This window comes from Phaseolus vulgaris, chromosome 2 (assembly GCF_051622355.1).
Source record: "Phaseolus vulgaris cultivar YP4 chromosome 2, ASM5162235v1, whole genome shotgun sequence".
NCBI lineage: Eukaryota > Viridiplantae > Streptophyta > Magnoliopsida > Fabales > Fabaceae > Phaseolus > Phaseolus vulgaris.
This window is the reverse complement of record NC_143499.1, coordinates 29157863-29178370: the sequence shown is the minus strand read 5'-3', so window position 1 is coordinate 29178370 and position 20508 is coordinate 29157863. Positions and strand designations below refer to the sequence as shown.

Below are 20508 nucleotides of genomic sequence, written 5' to 3'. Positions count from 1 at the left end.
TAATTAGGAAAATTAAAATTTAATTTATCAAACAAAATATACTACTTACAACACACAAATCCCTGGTGTCAACTATTCACTTTAAATTTTATCATTGATTAACAGTGTGTTTTTAAACTTAAATAATTTTTTATTCACAAAATATTGAAGATAAAATCAAATCATCCACTTTTTTTCTCATATTCAATTGTAGGATAGAATATTGTTTTACCAAAAAAAAAAAATTAGAAGACATCATATTAGGTAAAATAAAATAAAATAAAATAAGGACAGAAAAACTCAACCAATGACACTAAAGGTGATTCATTGTTTTCAACTTAAAAGATATTGTGGTATGGTAATATTTTGTTCCACATCTTCACTTAAATTCATGTTTCTATCTCTAATGTTGAAAATCTAATCAATGAATTATGTGATATGTTTTGCACTTTCATTGGTTTTTGTCGTGTTTACACTACAAGAAAATTATGAAATAAAAACCAATTTATACAAACCAAAATAATTAGTTGCAATAGTAACTAAATTAGAGACCATTTTAGAAACTAAAAAGAAATTTGGTTTCTAAATTAGTTTATATTGTTAAATAGTTTCTAAATTGGTATCTAATTAGCAACCAAGGTTTTTGCTACCAAATTTAGAAACTAAATAATTGGTAGTTAAAACCTTAGTTGCTAATTAGATACCAATTTAAAAACTATTTAACAATAATAGAAAATAATATAAACTAATTTAGAAACCAATTTTTTTGTTAGTTTCTAAAATAGTCTCTATTTTAGTTCATATTGTAACTAATTATTTTGGTCTCTAAAAATTGGTTTCTATTTCATGATTTTCTTTTAGTGTTAATCTCATATTTTGTTAAAACTTTAAAATTTTGTAATTTTTCCATAAATTCAAAGTAATTTATTAATTACTTAACCACATCATGTATTGATCCATTTTTTAAAACACACAAAGTTTGTCTAAAATCACCTAAAAAAAAAACTTTACCACCGAACAACTTTTCACTATTTTCTTCATCTACAATTTTCATAATATATTTCAAGTTCAATCAAATGCTTCAAAGCATAATTTATTCATCATTGGTGTTTCATCTCATATAACCATATTGATTTTCATAAAAATCTAACTCAAAGACTTCCTTAAACTATGTTACAGGTTGATTCCTCTCTTGAATCAACCTGTAAAAATGGATTTATATTATTTTCTCAAAGTGTAGAATAAGTTGCCTTTCCTCATAAAAATAATAAAGAACACCACTAAAAAATTGTTCAATAGTGAACGAAAGCAATGACCGAAAAATGTGGTAATTATTTATTACAAAGTGGACTTTAAGCATAACTCAACTTCATAAAACCAGCTTATGAGATTTGGTTTGCACCCACTTATATACAATGAATTGTCTCAATCTCTAGTCGATGTGTGATCTCCAACACACTCCCTCACGCCGAGAGTGACAACTCATGCGTGGGATAACATAATATGGGTGGACCGATAACGGTCCGATAGCGGGTGGTTTGATAAGCCCAATAAACATTCGCTAGGATGGGCTTTAAATGACTCTGATACCATATTACAAAGTGGACCTTAAGTCTAACTCAACCTAATAAAACTGGCTTTTGAGGTTGAGTTAGGCTTAAAGTTCACTTCTTAATATGATATCAGAGCCATTTTCGAGTCTATTCCTAATGAGTGTTTGTTGGGCTTATTAGGCCACCCGTTATCGGACCACCCATAATATGTTATCCCACGCACGAGCTGTCACTTCGGTGTGAGGAGGTGTGTTGGAGCTCACATATCGACTAGAGATGAGGAAATTTCATAGTATATAAGTGGGTACAAACCTCACATCATAAGCCAATTTTATGAGATTGAATTAGACTTAAAATCAATTTCCTAATATTATTAGTTACCAAAAATTATTTTTACGATTTCATAACTGAAATAATGACTACATTTTTTAGTCACATAAAATCAGTCATAATTATTATTATTATTATATTTATTAATATTATTAATGTTAACATTACTATTGTATTTTAATTATTATGCATATCAGAAATGGATTTCATTTCTTTTGATTCAAGATTGTGTTTCAAGTTTTGAAAAATACATCTATGTACACTGCATGCGTTACGAAAGTAAACTCGTTCTTGGATTCTAAATGTAATACGTCTAAATTTTGTTCAAAGTTAATATTTATTTAGAGTTTGCATAAACATTTATAATTACTAGTCTAGAATTTATTTATTTAGAAATTTGAATTATTTATATTGAAAAATTGTTGAAAATTTATTACAATTAATATATAATGATTTGTTGACATAAGACATTCATTTCTTCAATCTCCTCCAAAGTCTACACATTACATTATTACATTATGTCAAATCGTTCTAAAAAAATTATATTTTAGATTAATACCATACAATTTTATAATATTTTTATTATTAATTACTTTATAATGTTATTGTTATTATTCTAATTCAAATATAGTATATAAAAATAGTTATTTAATATGCTATAAAATAATTTTTATTAATAAATGTTAAACTCGTTCCGAAAAAAAAAATGGTGAATCGCACGGATTCAAAGAGAGGAATGTAAAAGAATAAAAAATGGAATAAAATTGAAAGCATATTGTCTGTGGTGTAAAGTGGTTTTTGTTTTATTTTATTCACTATATTCTTCTTCATTAATTGATAGGTTAGGCCCTGTTTGGTGAATTTTTTTAATAAGTTTGTCCGTGTTAGTTAAAATCAATTAAGTATATGACCCAATATACTTATCATCACCATTAGTAGTACCTGTAAGAGATGGCTATGATGTAGGTTGTACATGAGTGACCCACCATATATGATTTCTGATTATGACCTTTCAAGCTGCAAAATTGTTCTTCTAAATGCCAGACAATCAAGTCAAATTTGTGCAGCTGCAATTGGATCAATACAATTCCAAAACTTCTCCATATCCCACTCATCACATGGACATGAAAAAGACAAAAAGTGGTGGGATTATTAATATTTATGAATATTTTACTTTATTATTTTTAAATTTGATTATGTAATCAACAAGCTGGAATAGCTCAGTTGGTTAGAGCGTGTGGCTGTTAACCACAAGGTCGGAGGTTCAACCCCTCCTTCTAGCGTTTTCGTTTTTTTTCTTTGCATTGTTCTTTATTTTCTTTTCTTGGGCTCATGTGGGGGTGGAGCAATTTTTTTTTTAATATTTCGGAAATTATATAATTCAGATGTCTTTTTTTTAGATGTGTGATTAGCTTCCTGATTACATAATCTGAAAGCTTTTTTCAAATTTAAAAAAGAGTTCCAGATTTTATAAACCTAAAGAACACTTCCGAATCCAAAAACATATTTCAGATTATGTATGGATGGCACAAAAAAAAGATAAAACAGTATTTTCACAGTATGGGGTGACACAAGAAGGAATGGAGGTGTAGGAAGAAAGAGTAAGGAGCATATCGTTGTACACACAGGCTTAGCCCAATCCGAAAGGGCTTTATCATCATGTTTAAATTAAGGCAATTTCTTCCTCCATCATATAAATCTCAATTTGTATCCAGTGAAATAATGAAAATGTGAATAATTTTTTTTAAATACATTTTCAAATTTAAAATTTCAAAATACATTTCTAATTTTTTTTTCTGAATTTTCTCTTTCAAAATGTATTTTTTGGATTTTAAATTTATTTTTCAGAATATAATTTAATTTGGTTTTTTTGAACTGTATTTTTTGAATTTTAAATTTTTAAATCCGAAATAGAAAGTAATTTTGAAAGATTTGAAAGGTAATAGAGTACAAGTTTAAATTGGTATGGTGAATTTTTTTCTTTGCCTTAAATTAATATTTAAAAGGAAAACTTGTTTATTCATTGTTTTCACCATCACAATCTTTTACATTGCGGAAAATTTTGGATGAATACAACTAATTCGAATCCTAATATGAAAAACTTGGATATCAAGTTGAACTCGATGCTGATTCAATTCTTTTACGTGTAAGGTGTTACTTCAATCATTGGTTTATTACTAGGTGTGAAAAATAAAAAATAAAACAAGTAATTTTACAAACAAGTTACTAACCCAAAAGAGATGGGGATCATCACAAGGAACCAAAACTATACAAAAACCTTACCTATCTCCACCGTCTTAGCATATTTCACATGGAACAAAATGAGATACCAATTAAAATTAAGATAACAACTTAATTTTAGCTAAATTCTTACTTTTTATCATCTACTAATTAAAGGTCTAGAGAAAAAGGACGATTAATCCAACCAATTTTAAGTAAAGTAAACAAAATATCTAAAATAAAAATGTAATTTTTTCTATAAGCATTGCAACCAAGTTAAATGAAATAAAAAAAAAACATACTAAAAATTACTCTTTCACTTTAATCTCACCTTCTCACTTTACACTGCATATTTAAGCACGACATGACTTAAAAAAAAAGTCTAAAAAAAGGAGTTTCAGCGTATTACCTACCAATATAACATGTTCATTCAACCTAATTCCTTAAAGTTCAATTTGTGTTCAAACTACAATTAAGTCTAAAGTAAATTTCAAATTTTTTTTATTGTTAAAATCTCACATAATAGATAATATTAATTTATAATATATAAATAAGTGTAAATATTACTTTAAAAATAATTTTGTAAAATTAAGTTAAATTTAAAATTTTATATATCACTTTTTTAAAAAGAATATATTTAAAGTTAAAAATGAAAAATCTCCTCAATACCTAAGTCTCTTGTATTAGATTTCTAACATAGGGACTAATGCTTTGTTTGGAATGAATTTATGTTTGGTTTGGATTAGAGGTTGTGGACGAATGGAAAGTTGAGAGTGTGGGGGAGTGAAAATGTAAAGAAAGTGTAGAGAAAGTTGAGGGTGTTTTCATTGGGGGATGTTAGAGTGGATCTGTAAAGAAAATTTATTGAAAAGTGTGAATGATGTGATAGTTGTGGAAGTATTTTAATATATTTTGAATAGTGTAAACTGTAAGATTACAAATTTACCCTTATATATAAATAAATAAGAAAATGAAATATTAATTAATTTAAAGAACATTTAAGTTAATTAAAATAATTAGTATTATATTATTTAATTTCTATTATATTATGTTATATATAATAATAAAGTATACTTTTGTCCATGTGTGTACAAAATTAATAAAAAAAATATTATTAATTTTGTACATAATTTTGATAATTAAAATAATTGTAAGTTTCAATTGTAACTTAAAAAATAATTTAAAATTTAAATTAATTAAAAAATAGAATATAGAAATGAAATATGATTTTTTCATTTTTAATTTTATTAATTGAAAAATTTGTATTAGTTAAATTTTTGTTTGTAGATAATTTTAATATTATTAATGATTATTTAATAAATTTTATGTTATATAAATATATAAATATATAATTGTTATTAATTATGATTTTGATTACTATTAATAATAACATTAATATAATTTAAGAAAAGATGTCATGAACATTAATTAGTTGCAAAAATATATAAAGTCATTACATTTGATGTAGAGAGAGATAAAATATATGTTAGTTTGAAATTATGCAAAACTTAAAAACATAATAATGTTAATTAGAAAAAGAAAAGACATCCCACTAATAACATTTTAACTCTTCTTGTGGAAATCTTCAAACGTGTTTCTAAAAGGCATATCTTATTCTGTTGTTTGATAATGATTGCATCTTTGTCATCGGCAAGTCTTCATTGTACCATTTGAAAAAATTACAGCTTAGAACAATGTCACTTGTAACCTGTTTTGAATAAAAAAATAAAATTCAACAATGAAAAAATTTAAATAACCATAGTTAAGTTTGCATGAAACCGAATTGAATTAAATTTACCTTGTACTTGGGACAACCCAAAATCATTTTTCGACATTTTTTTCAATTGTTGTTGTTCTCAAAACAACAAAGTGTTCACAATCACAAATAGGAGCAATTAACGCACTTGTGCTCCCAGCAGCATGGGTAAAAGTACCACGTGATTTTGCACCACAACCAGTGCAAACTAGAGGATGATGTCATGTCATGTGCAGACATTGAAGGCTACGTATGTTATTCGTTTTCCAATTTAGATAATGGACTCGAAATATTTACTTTAATCATAATAGAATTCAAATCTTAAAGAACTTGCATTTAAAATAATATGAAGCTTAATGTTAAATATCAATTTCTCAATGTTCAAGGTGAAAAATAACAAAAACAATTTCAACATGAAAAATAGAAATAAAATAAATGACAATAACATAATGCAAATAGACAATCAATGGCCTTGATGACGATGAATATGTTTCAGAGTATCTTCCATTTTGTTCATCCTTTGATCACCCCGCTCCATCCTTTCATCAACCCTGGCAAAACGGATGTTAACGTTCCTCATGCTTTCTTTCATGTCTTGCATCCCCGCCCAAGTTTGGGTTAACATTTCAGTTTGACTGGGAATTACAGGTTGAGGTTGAGCACCTTGAACATGTTGTTTTGCCAATTGATCCTCTTCATTATCTCCTTCGTCCTCCACTTGAGGCCTACGAAGTTGTCATACACCATTGACCTGGAATATATTTAATTTGGTCATACTCTTTTTGCCTAAATAATGATTTCATCCAAGCATTACCGCTTGTCCATTTTCCAAGTCGAAGCCATACACCTGCAAGATGCGTGTTATCAAAATTGCATAGGACAGCAACATGTTGTTATCCCGACATTTCATCTTGTGTTGCATGATGTAATGTGGTCAATTAATCATTATGTTATTTTTTATGCACCAGAACATGAAAATATCTTCATTTAATACTTATGCGAAGTTGCTTCCACGAGAGCACAAAATATGCACCCATGTGTAATGTAGTAGCCGGTCATTCATTTTTAGACTACCGACATTTCTAACATTTTGTCCCTGAACATCTTCACTAAGCATGGACAATAATGTTAAGGCTCGATCAAAATTACATTCCTCAGGGATTGTCCCTAACTTAACAAAATAAATATAGACTAACATAATTATAATTTAATCAATCAAAAATAAATATATTTTCTCTTAACTTATTTTTGGTTTAGGGTTTTAGTACAATAATATTTATAATATTTTAAATTACGTTTACATTATGTAACAATAAAAAATTGTATAACATTATTAATTTTTTTAATTACATTTCCATTATATAACAATAAAACTTTCTATAACATTATTAATTTCTATAAAATCTTCTGTTGACATTTATTATTTATAACATGTCAAATTTGCATTCATGCATTATGTCAAAATATTAACCATAAATAAATAAATGTATTATTTATAAAGAATTAAATTTTTAAAAATAAAAAAAAATAAAATTCCAAATTTCTATTACTATTATGTAAAAATAATAATTTCAAATAAATAAATCTATTTTTTATAAACAATTTCATGTTAAAAAATATTAACTATGTACACATATTAGGAAAAATTCTAATTTATTATGTAACCTGTTTTTTTTTTTAAATTACTACAATATTTGATTTAATTTTTAAATAATAATATTAACAATTTATGTAAATTATGAGAAGTAAATTATATATATTTTCATAACATTGTGGTATGTGTATGTAAAATGAAAAAAAATAAAAAATATAACATTCAAAATTTGTATTTCCATTCTATAAAAATAATAATTTCAAATAAATAAATGTTTTTTTATAAAACATTAAATGTTAAAAAAATATTAACTATCTACACATATTATTAAAAAATTAAATTTATTATGTAATCTTTTTCTGTTAAATTTTAATTCCAAATAAATTATATGTATTTCATATACACTAGGTATGTATATGTAAAATGTCCAAAAATATAAAATATAGCATTCAAAATTTTTATTTCCATTATATAAAAATAATCATTTCAAGTAAATAAATATATATTTTTTATAAAGAATTAAATGTTCAAGAAATAGTAACTATGTACGATATTATTAAAAATTCTAATTTATTATGTAATTTTTTTTAATTAATACAATATTTGTTTTAAAAGATAACATTAAAAAAATTATATCTACACTGTAAAAATAATAATTTCTAAAAAATAATCTATTCTGTAAATTTAAATAAAAAAATTATTTATTAACAGCTTTAAAGTTAAAAAAAAAATACAATGTACACATTCATAAATTTATTTATTAACATTGTTAAATGTTAAAAAAATCTTCTGTATATTTGATTTTTCTGTTTTTAAATTACTGTAACAATTTTTATAATCTTTTTAATAACAATATTTTAAAATAACAGATTCAAATCTCTAATTTCAATCTATAAATTGTCACAAAAATAACATATTCAAATTTTATGAAAATTTTACATTAAGAACATACAATTTTAGATAATCAATTTTCCTAAACATTCACGTCTAAAATTAAAAACTAATTAACAAGTACTTTAAAATAATTTAAACAAATTAAATTCAAAACAAAAAATAAACATCAAAACACAATTTAAAAAAAAACACACATACCTCAAAAGAGCATAACAAAATCACAACACAATGCAAGTATAAGATTTATGAAATTGTGTCTGAAAAAAAATAATTCAAAAATTAGTTCAAAAAACAGAAAATAAAAAATCTGGAAAATTAAAAAACATTATCGATTATCACCTCAGTTTAAAATATAACATAATCGATTATCCAAAGGTTTATGCCACATAATCGATTATGCTTCCAGTTCAAAAACCACCATAATCGATTATCTCACAAATTTTTTTACAAGTAATCGATTATGTCATGAGCATAATCGATTATCAACTATTTTTTCCCACATAATCGATTATGTCATATGTTCATTTTCAGTGGTAATCGGTTAAACATGAAACTAAATTCACACAAAGCTCACCTGAGGTCACAAACGAAGAACCAAGCACACTCTCCTACCACTATGTTTACTCACGACCCTCTCCAAGCTCTATAGGTTTGTGCTTTGTGAAGAACTGAATTTCCTTTGCTTTGTGAGGTTGGGAACCAGATATATAGTGTTGCACCTCTTTATTACGCTCATTCACTCTCTCACAAACTTAACTATGTATTCATTGAGCTTTGAAGTTGGTCAAAGAGATTCCTGAACAATGGTCAGGAATCTCATGTGCTTGCTGAAAAGGTTCTTCACATAACACTGTGCATGCATGCTTCACGTCCATATACGTCCAAAATTCTAGAGATGGCACAAATGACTTTGCACTCATCCTACCTGGCATTCACTCCCTCACCCTCTCCTTTTTCTTCATTTCTGAAAAGTCTCTCATTTGGCCCAACTTTCCCCTCACCCACACCCTCCACCATCCGTGGATCCAAACGGGGGTGACACCCCACATCCGTCTACGGCTACACTGTTATTCCCCAATCCAAACACAGGCTTAAAGTGTTGGAGTGAATTTAAAGGTTGAGAAAGTGTTAGTATTGTTTATGGTTGAGTTGATTTTCACTTATTTAAAAGGAAAAAGAGAAGGGAAGGGAAGAATGACATACATGAAAAGTTTTGGATAAATGAGCCGATTACAAATCTAAGTTTGAATTTTCGCATGCATGTAAATACACATTAGCCTCCCAAAACCACATCGTATTTGCCAAAAAAAACAAGACGAAACTCATTCACTCTAATGAAAGGTTTCATATGCATAATCGATTATAATTCTTAATGAACAATTGATAACTTTGTGTTATTGGATGATGAACAACTTTATTTAAAACTAATTGGTCACATAAAAAAAAATATATGTTGTCTTCGCGCAGTCAATTAAAAACACTTTTAATTAAAAAATTTAGTGATAAAATTGAAATAACATTTGATGCTATGTTTTGTTCCAATACTCGATAGACAATATTTATAAAAAATTATACGTTATTATTGTACGATATTATAGACAATTATACGTAATTAAATTTAATAATAATAGAATTCCATAATTAGTGGATCCATACATAACTCCACCCACTTATATATGATGTTAAAATCTCATTCAAGATAATAAAAATTCTTCATTTTTCTTACCATCTTCTTATATACCATTTTCTTATAATATTTTAGGTAGCATAAAAAAATGCATAATCCTAATAATATTGGTTCAACATATTTAAATGTTGTTCAAACACAAATATATAAATTTTTAATTTTAAACATTTTTATTTATTTTAATTAAAATATTTCAAAAATTTAAATCAGGAATATTTTCATAAATTAATTAATAATATAATTATATTATTTACACCATAATGACATTAAAAAATTAATTATGATTTATTTTCTAGTTATAAATTTTAAACACAAATATTTAAATTTATTTTAATTTAAATTCTTCACACTTTCATATAGAAATAGTTAGATAAATTTATAAATTATATAAATTTTTTTCACATTTCAATCAAAGCAATCATATCATACAGAATTTTTAAATTCATATTTATTATTTTTTCCTACCATCCAACGATATAATTTTTACTTTCTTTTAATTCTTTCCATTCCCTTCGCACTAACTTTCTCGTCCAAATAAAACTTAAGTGATAATCTAAAACTTAAGTGAGAATTAAGGTATAATAATAGTTGAATCTGAAATCAATTTCAACTAGAAGAATAAAAGTACAAACAAAACCTAAGTGAGAATTAAGGTATAATAAGAGTTGAATGTGAAATAAAATTCAACTAAAAGAGTATAAAAGTACAAACAAAACCTAAGTGAGAATTAAGGATTTTTTTTATCAGCGTGAAAATTAAGGTATAATAAGAGTTGAATGTGAGATGAAATTAAACTAGAAGAATAAAAGTAAAAAAATAAATAAATAGGAAAGTTAAACAGAAACAAAAGTATCCCATGCTAGATTTTTGAGGAACCTGGCCACAAAAATCATTTTATACAGAAACTCTAAAAATGAGACGGTCAGGTGTTGTAGGTACCCTTCTTATAGCAAACATGCTAATGGCAACACGTTTCACCCTCACTCTTCCTTTCTCTCGTTCAATCCCCCCGTTACTCATCACCCCCATTTCTCCTTCCCTTTCACACCTCAAACAATTACCAAAATCCCATCCTTGTCCCCTCTGGTCTTCCTCCTTCTCCTTCTGCCTCCACACACTCCGCAAGTCCACTTCTCCTTTCATGGCCGCTTCTTCGCCCAATCCTGTCATCGAAGACAACCCTCTTCTGCAAAACTTCGACTTCCCACCCTTCGATGTCGTCGAGCCCAAGCACGTGCGACCCGGAATTCGCGCCCTCCTCAGCGAGCTGGTAATAATAACAAGTTCCATACTTTTCTCTCATTCTGATTCTCCGTCGGGGTTCGGGAAATGGGTCGGTGCTGATTCGGGTTTTCGGGACTGGTTTGCATGATGCTGATTTTTTTGGGGTTTTGATAGGAACGTGAATTGGAGGATCTGGAACGAAACGTGGAACCGTCGTGGCCAAAGTTGGTCGAACCGTTGGAGAAGATAGTTGACCGGTTATCTGTTGTTTGGGGCATGGTCAATCATCTGAAGGCTGTCAAGGATAGTTCTGAGTTACGTTCTGCTATTGAAGATGTGCAGGTATTGTTTTTAATTTGAAAATTAAATAAATTGGGTACTTTTGTAATGTGCATTTGCGTGTTTTTTTTTAATCTTTTGATTCTGTTTTGTTTTTGTATTAGCATAATTTTTTTTTATACAATTGGGGTACAGTGTAACAATTTATGGGATTTAGTATTTTTGTTTGCTTCGCTTATAACACATTAGCCATGTTGGAAGATGTTATTCGGCTGTTTTATATTTGGATGATGAGAACAGTAGCTTTGGTTTGCTTACGAGATTGGTGGATTTCTTTTTTGTTTGCAGGCAGAGAAGGTTAAGTTTCAGCTTAGACTGGGTCAAAGCAAACCTATTTATAATGCGTTCAAAGCCATTCAAGAGTCTCCTGATTGGAAGACACTAAGTGATGCTCGTAGGCGCATTGTTGACAGTAAGTTATTATGATATCTTATTGATATGCTGTTCTTGTGATGTGATTTTGTTTCAGTGCTGCCATGCTTTTACGGTAAAAGTTGTTCGAAATTGCTGTGGCTCTGTATCACAATGCTTCTTCTCAGCTTATAGACTTTCATTTAATAAGGTGAAAGCCGCAGGGTGTGAAGTTGGTGTAAAATTTTCTGATTCATGAATCTGCTTAGTCACCAATTTGATGGTGTGCTTTTTGGTTATTGAAAGAGATGTTGTCGTCTACTTGTTAGTGTTTGATTTGTGATATGTAATATCTGTGTAACATTGTGGGTCTTACACGTAACTGAAGAACTTGTATAATCTATACTCTAGGCCATGCTAAATCTCAAACTGTTGTTCCGTTCACTGTTCACTCAATTTTAAACACGTATTATTTTGGGTCCATTATTTTACATTTAACTAATAAAAGAATGTGTGTCTTTGCAGGCCAAATAAAGGAGGCGGTTCTGAATGGAGTTTCCCTTGAAGACGATAAAAGAGAAAGTTTTAACAAAATTGAACAGGTGTGGCATTTAAATCGCTAAAAAAAGCTTAAACTATAGCTTTTAGTCGCACATGCTATTTGATTCCCATCGTTTAGTGGTTATCTCCTAGGTTCGCTAATTTGGTTACATCTTGATCTTTGTTCTCTATTCTGTGGAAGCAACCAGGCCTAACCTTTCTCAGTCAAGGGTAGAAATGAAATCTTAATTATAAATATTATGAAAATGTGACTGACAAACAGAATAGGCAACATTAACTTTGAAAATTAAGATCCAAATGCAGTGTATGGATTTTGAGCACTTTGAAATCCCAATTTTATTAGCAATACATTTTTTTTGGGAATTGAGAAGGGTGGAGGATTTTGTTTAATATCCCAACTGCAAATTAAACCAAGTAATAAAATTTTAATTAAATAATTCTTTTTGTATACTCAAATTCTAAAAGCATAGTGATTGGACTTCATAACTTAACCATATTTCATGCACTGGTGCTTTTCTTTTAGTTATATTTTTATTTTCTTTCTGGATTTCATCCATAGGAGCTGGAAAAGTTATCACAAAAGTTTGGGGAGAATGTTCTAGATGCCACAAAGAAGTTTGAAAAGCTAATCACAGATAAGAAGGAAATTGAAGGATTACCTGCTACTGCTCTTGGGTTGGCTGCACAAAGTGCAGTAACTAAGGTATATATATCTTACATGTTTTGTATTATTCTCAAGTTGTGACAATGAACTATGTTTTTGAGTTTTGATTACTTAATGGGCAAATGCAGGGGCATGAAAATGCCACCGCTGAGAATGGGCCATGGGTAATTACATTGGATGCTCCTAGTTTTATTGCTGTTATGCAACATGCTCGCAACCGAACTTTGCGAGAGGAGATCTACCGAGCATATGTATCACGGGCATCTAGTGGAGATTTGGATAATACAGAAATAATTAATCAAATTTTAAAGCTAAGGTTGGAAAAGGCCAGACTTCTCAACTACAATAACTATGCTGAGGTATGATTTATGTGCCATATTGAGAATACAACCCTGTTGTTGGTTGCTTATGCATAAATAATCTTTCAGGTTAGCATGGCAACCAAAATGGCAACTGTTGATAAAGCAGAAGAACTTCTTGAAAAGCTTCGCAGAGCTTCTTGGGATCCCGCAGTGCAAGGTTGTGTGTATAAAATGTGTTTCTGATTGTGTTTGCATCAGGCTTTGAATTGTATATACTTTTATTAGTTATGCATGGGGATAATGCATTGCATATAAGCTTTCTGGAGTTTGCCTTTCATTGTCATTTAATATTCTAAAATAGCATGAAATACATGTTGTTTTGGAAGGATTTTAAATTGCCAACTCATGATAGTTCTGACATATGCATCCTAGGGGATTGTATTGTCTATTTAAATTTGGTTATTTACATAGACGTGTGTCTTCCTTTAACCAGGAAATAAGTTAGGTGTTGCATCTTTCTTTGCAGATATTGAAGACCTTAAGGAATTCTCCAAAAGTCAGGGTGCATTAGAAGCTAGTGATTTGACTCATTGGGACATTAGCTTTTGGAGTGAGAGGCTACGCGAGTCAAAATATGATATTAATGAGGTTGCTCTATTGCACTATCTCAGTTATCATTTAGAAAGAAAAAAAAATCTTTTAAGAAACAAGGTTAATTAACTGTTACATTGGAGAATAAAGAAATATAGAACGATTAGAAGAAAAATTAATTTCCATTCTACATTATTTAGTAATAAATACATTGTTCATGCAATCAATACTTTTTATACAACTATTTTATCAGCTGTTGAATTGTTATGACTTACAGTCAGTTTGAATGCTCTTTTCCTATGGTAAAGTAACAAGAAATTATCACCAGCCTGCAAAATATTTGTTGTAAATTATCCTATGGATGTGTGTTTTAAAAAATATGATAGTTTAAAGTTTCATATTTCACAATTAGGTTCACTGCATATTTTAAATTCTGGAAGCTATTATTTATACTCATGTCAATTGCAACAAGAGTTTCTTCCTTTCACAGCCTTACCCTCTAATTACAGTTTATGGTTTGCTAATACTTGTTCACACCATTGACTGATGTACCTGCTGTTTCAACAAGATTTTATTACTTTCAATGTGTCTGTCTTTTTTTACTGTAAACATTTTATTGGAGTTGGAAATGCTCATGCTTCTGCTGCTGTATCTCATAGGAAGAGCTGCGTCCCTTTTTCTCTCTGCCGAAGGTTATGGATGGACTGTTTAAACTTGCAAACTCACTTTTTGGCATTGAAATTGAATCAGCTGATGGTGTAGCTCCGGTAAACTAGGTTCTTTTTTTGTTTAGCTATGATTCTTGTATGGGGAGCACCTATTTTAAACTTCCTGACACATGATTATTGTTGTTCAGGTCTGGAATAATGATGTCAAGTTCTTCCGTGTTAAGGATTCTTCTGGGAGTCCAATTGCGTATTTTTATTTTGATCCTTACAGTCGTCCTGCAGAGAAAAGGCAAGGTGCATGGATGGATGAAGTCTTTGCTCGAAGTCGTGTATTATCGCGTGATGGTACCTCAGCAAGGTTGCCTGTTGCTCACATGGTTTGCAATCAAACTCCTCCAGTAGGAAACAAGCCAAGTCTAATGACATTCCGTGAGGTAACCTCAATTTTGCACTATGTGTCTGTCTATTTTATAACTTTTTGCTATGATCATTATCTGTGAGAAAGAAAAGAGGTTTAGTAGGCTATGATTTAAAGCTAATTAAAACACTCATTGCGAATGGTAGTGTCTGCTCTTGATATGTTGGCTTATTTTAGTCTGAGTAAAGGGCTACTAGAACAATTACTGTCTTTCATTTATTATTTTGTTTGGAGCAGTGATATTTGGTTTGATTTCAATGGATGTTCGGTCAATATTTTTCCAGTTGACTGTATTCTAGGCAATTTGTTGAAGTGAAGGCATTTATTGCAAAGCTTCCTCTTAAATAAGTGAAGGATTAACATCTATACTTCTGTACTAATAAACAAGGGTCTGGTTTGGTAGCACTCAGCCTTATTTGGGAAACTCTGGTTCTTGGGTACAAATGTTAAATCAATTGAGATTTTAACTTGAAAGGAACATAAACGGCATAGTCATGCAGTGCCTGTGTTTTCACAGGTTTGTACTAATTAGCATGTTATTATGTTTGAGCTAGTTTTAGGGGTTAAGGAGGAAACCTTGAGTGCGTTAATTATGTTTGAGTTAGCTTTATTGTTTTCAGTATCAGAGGTAATGACTAATACCAAAGACCTTGAGTGCACACTACGTGAATATTCCCCTCCCCGCATGATTTATTCCATATCCAAAATGATGTAACCAGGATTCGGACCTTGGATCACTTAATTAAGGGACACAAGTCACTACTACTTATGCTAACCAATGTGAAATAAAATTTAAAATTCTACGCTATATCTTGATGGCAGTGCAATCAAAATATTCATAAGTGAGTATGTAATGGAAAACAGAATATTTCCCGTCCATACTAAACTCATAAAATTTTAAGGAAAATCTTGAAACATATTGTTGGATTTGATATAGTGGACAAAGACAAAGCCTTACTAAGTCTAAACTTTTCAAGGCTCTCGTGTTTGTGGCAGTTGTTAAACTACTCAGTAGTTGCACCAGATGGCTGCTTATAATAAAAATATAGAATGGCTAAAATGCAAGACCCGTCATCTATAGGTTAGTTTCAGAAAACCCCCTATATGTTTTGAATTCAAACATGATACCCGATTCTTATTATGGGCTGCAGGGAAGTCAGGTTTAGTGGGAAATGACCTGATTGGATAATTTAGAATTGGGTTAGGTTGGGTTGGTTTTGACAAATTAAGCGATACAAGTAATTAAAAAATATTAAAATTTTGCCTAATAAAATATCAACTGAGATACAATACAATATATGTTTGGACAAATTTCTCTCTAAGTACTTCTTAGAAAGAAAAAAAAAGTAAAAATTGCAATGAATTTCTTTATTAAGTTAAAATTAGTTTATTTATAAATTAATTTGTGGAAGTTCTCTGATATAGTTTTTCTAAATTCTTATTTTCAATTTGTGAATAAGCTATTTTAGCTTATGAAGAACTCCATCTCATTTTTGTTTTATAGAAGTGCCTATGATAAGTTTGTCCAAACAGACCATATTTTGCATACAATTGTGTATAAAATTAGAAGCAGTTACTAATTTGTGCACCTATCTATATCATGTGGTTTACACTATCTTTTTATTTTTCTTAGGTGGAGACTGTCTTCCATGAATTTGGTCATGCACTTCAGCATATGCTTACTAAGCAAGATGAGGGTCTAGTTGCTGGTATTAGAGGGATTGAGTGGGATGCTGTTGAATTACCTTCTCAGTTCATGGAAAACTGGTGTTACCATAGGTAAGTAAATATGTCCACGTGAGGTTATACCCTTCTCTTGGTCGGATGTTACTCTTGCCGTTCACTTCTTCATAACAAGAGTTAAGAAAGAACTTTTTAATGTTACCCCCAACTGTTTATAGTTATTATATTATTATTATATGCCTGGTCCTCTTTTTGATCAATGTCTTCTGAATAACTTTGCCACATGTCGTGGAAAATTGATAAATTGATTCTATCCAACTTGCCATTGTCCACACCAACATTGCTTGTTCTTGCTTTTATATTCAACATTTCAACTGCTTTTCACTTCACCTGTATGTGGTGCTTTTCTTTCGAGCTAATCCCTTTTAACCCCTAATAGGAGGGGATAGTTGCATAGGAGTACTCTCTGTTCATAAACTTGAAACAACATGTTAACTTTAGAACGGGAAAGGGTTAAATAGAATTTTAAAAACTTGCAAGCACTTTGAAAACAGATAGCTACTAGTAGACAGTCTAACAAACAAACGTGTATGCTTTTAAAAATGAGTTTCGCACTCAACCTGAGCTACATCTAATTCTCCTTCAAGTGACTCTTGAAAGGTTTCACTATAATCATCAAACTGATTATAAGAAGTATTCTTTACTACCACTATTGGCTTACACGAGTACAGTGTTACTGTGACAAACTTTTCAGTCTCTTTTAAGATTAAGAATGTCTAGTATACTTTAACCCTAAGCTGTTTCTGCCTTTCACAAGTACTCTTTAGCTACCACTCTTGGCCACAAACAAAGATATGTTTGAATGACAGTTATAGGAAAACTTCCCTTAGAGAGGATACAAATAAACACTCCTTATGAGAATCTAACGTCACTTGGTGAAGAATATTACAGTTATTTTTTTCTTGAAGTCTATAAGGTCGACTAAAACATCTGTATGCTCACAAAATGTGTGCAGTCTTTTTTGCATGAAAAAGATAGTTTTATGTTGACTGTTCTTGTTCTTCATGCAACCGAGTTTTGCCTTTTATAGAAATGTTCTTTCATGTGACTGATGTGTGTAGCGTAAACTCCTTCCTAGGTTTTGGGCTTTTCTCTTTTGGAGGAGACACGTGTATCTGACAGAAAGTGTTTTTTAACTGTGTGTTTAGCCCTTAGAAGGATTATTTTGTTGTATGAAATTACCTACTTTGGGTACGGAAGTTTGCATAGGTACGTATAGTTAGGCATAAAGGCATGTTTTCTATCAAAATCCACATCGTAAGCAGTAAAGTCAATTTAGCATGTAGACATTTGCTACTGCTTTAATACTTCATCTAACGTTATAAGATTGTAGCATGTTCGTATGTACAGTAGACTGGCTACTGTTCTTGAGCATAAAAGGTCGAATAACACATGAAGTTTTGTTTGTGATTAATTAAATTGGTGAATTCCTCTGTATCTTATAACCTGAATATATCTTATCAATCATTGGTACTTCAAAATTTAATCTTATTTGTTATCAGCCAAACACTGTGTAAGGGTTGTCCAATATGACTAGAGTGTGTCCGAGACTAGCAAACTAACATTATAGTTTTTGAATCAAAACATCAAGTATTTCGTGTTTATCATATTTTCTTTTTTGTTGCTATAGAGAAACTTTAATGGGCATTGCAAAGCATTTTGAAACTGGCGAGAGTCTACCTGAAGAAGTATATTTGAAGCTTGTTGCTGCTAGGACTTTTCGAGCTGGCTCTCTAAGTCTTCGACAGGTCAGTGTGAATGTAATGGTTGGTTATTCCTTTCTGTAATTTTAAAGTTGCGAATGTTACTCTTGTTAACTTATCAAAGCTAAACTGCTTCATTTCAAATTCAGAACTTTATTATGTGATAAATAGTTTGTTCGTTTGGTTTTGGTGGTCTAAAAAACAGTCTGCCTCAGTATAGGTACATTTGGGATCTCCCATCCCTTATTCCTTATTCCTTTACATAAATATAGTGCTCTGGCAACCCTGCCCCCCAAAAAAACTAAAATCTGCATGTCTTTACTTCATTAACTAGTCTGTAAGGCTTCAATATTATGATAATTGTTCCTAGTTTTTATTTATCAATGCCAACTCTGACCTTAGCTTCTTGTATTTTTAAAATACATGTTTTCCCATGATGCCTTCTAATCTGTATACAAATATAATTTGCAGTTAAAGTTCGCATGTGTAGATCTGGAACTTCATACAAAATATGTTCCAGGGGGACCTGAGTCCATCTATGATGTTGACCGCAGAGTTTCTGAGAAAACTCAAGTGATTCCTCCATTACCAGAGGACAGGTTCCTTTGCAGCTTTAGCCATATATTTGCAGGTGGATATGCTGCTGGATACTATAGCTACAAGGTATATTCTCCATTTCTTTAATGTTGATTAACATTTCGTGTCTTGAGGATCTTTGGATGTGTTTTGCACTCCTTTTCTTTTATGATTGCAGTGGACTCCCTTTTCCCCTATAGAAATATCCCTGTCCCTCCAACGAATGGAGAAAGAGCTATTTATTTCTTACTGTAAATTTGTCTGTTATGCAGTGGGCTGAGGTGCTGTCGGCAGATGCTTTCTCTGCATTTGAGGATGTTGGATTGGATAATGACAAGGTACATTTTTTTTTTCTTTTTTCTGTGCGAGGAGGTATACTGTTAATATTGTTGTACTTTACTCTTTATGGACTTGCCTTTGTGTTTGATAAAGAAAATCCTCTATTTTCCATGTTTAATACTCCTTATTAATCCTGTTTAATGATACTTCAGCAATACTTAATTTTACTCAGCTTGTTGCCATACATGTAAATTGCAAGTTGGTATATATATTTATTGTTACATGTTTGAGTTTGATTATTATGTGTTTTACTCAAAATGTACAGGCTGTTAAAGAAACGGGGCACAAGTTCCGGGAGACCATTCTTGCTCTTGGAGGTGGCAAGGAACCACTGGATGTAAGATAATTTATTCTGTCCACTCTGTTAATAAGACAGATTCAATGTATTTTTACCTAATGTGTTGAACATGTATGTAGTAAGTAATGGTGGTGTGGTGTATGCAGGTTTTTGTGCAATTCCGTGGCCGAGAACCAACACCAGATGCATTGCTTAGGCACAATGGCCTATTATCAGTTGCAGCTTCCTCATAGACTTCCCACTTCTATACTAAATAAAAAAAGGGAATCCTACTTTTTATTTATTTATATTTTTCTTACTCTTTTAAATTTTCTTTTACCACACTTCTAGGAATTTAATTTCAATGATTATTCTGCCATTTACATTCTCACAACATCCTCTTATGATTTATGGTTTATTCGCTCTCTGAAAGAAAAGTGAACGAAAGAGTGGGAGAAAAACAAGTAGAAAGAAATAATCTACCAAGAATTTAAGGGAACTGATTTTGAATGAAATAATTATAACATTTTGAATGGAAATTAAAGGGAACTGATTTTCATTTTTTTTACTAGTATATTTTGCTAGAATATTTCGACTTAAGTCAACAATATATAGTTTAGAAGGAATTTAAGGTTGTGTTTGTTTCATGAAGGGGATTTAAGGGAGAAGAAAAAGATGGAAATGAGGAATAAAGAATTGAAAGTCAAGTTCTTTGGATTAAGAAAAATAGTGAAAAAGT

General features: G+C 30.2%; 1 protein-coding gene and 1 non-coding gene across 3 annotated transcripts; both read left to right on the top strand.

Annotated features, from left to right (window-relative positions):
- Positions 1 to 3071: 3071 nt before the first annotated feature.
- On the top strand, positions 3072 to 3145 carry TRNAN-GUU (transfer RNA asparagine (anticodon GUU)). Its single transcript has one exon. It is a non-coding gene; the product is annotated as a tRNA-Asn (tRNA).
- Positions 3146 to 10848: 7703 nt separating this feature from the next.
- On the top strand, positions 10849 to 20163 carry LOC137811287 (Zincin-like metalloproteases family protein). Of its 2 annotated transcripts, none has more exons than XM_068612974.2 (16): positions 10849 to 11283; positions 11412 to 11579; positions 11865 to 11988; positions 12453 to 12529; positions 13048 to 13191; positions 13281 to 13511; positions 13581 to 13671; positions 13981 to 14102; positions 14705 to 14812; positions 14902 to 15147; positions 16765 to 16910; positions 18505 to 18622; positions 19049 to 19240; positions 19426 to 19491; positions 19758 to 19829; positions 19937 to 20163. In XM_068612974.2, exons 1-16 carry the CDS (start codon positions 10927 to 10929, stop codon positions 20021 to 20023), a joined length of 2349 nt encoding a protein of 782 aa, XP_068469075.1. In that variant the 5' UTR covers positions 10849 to 10926; the 3' UTR covers positions 20024 to 20163. The 2 variants fall into 2 exon arrangements, with proteins under 2 accessions (XP_068469075.1, XP_090154643.1); XM_090298517.1 differs by having other exon boundaries at positions 10895 to 11283; positions 14705 to 14803.
- The last annotated feature ends 345 nt before the right edge of the window (positions 20164 to 20508 follow it).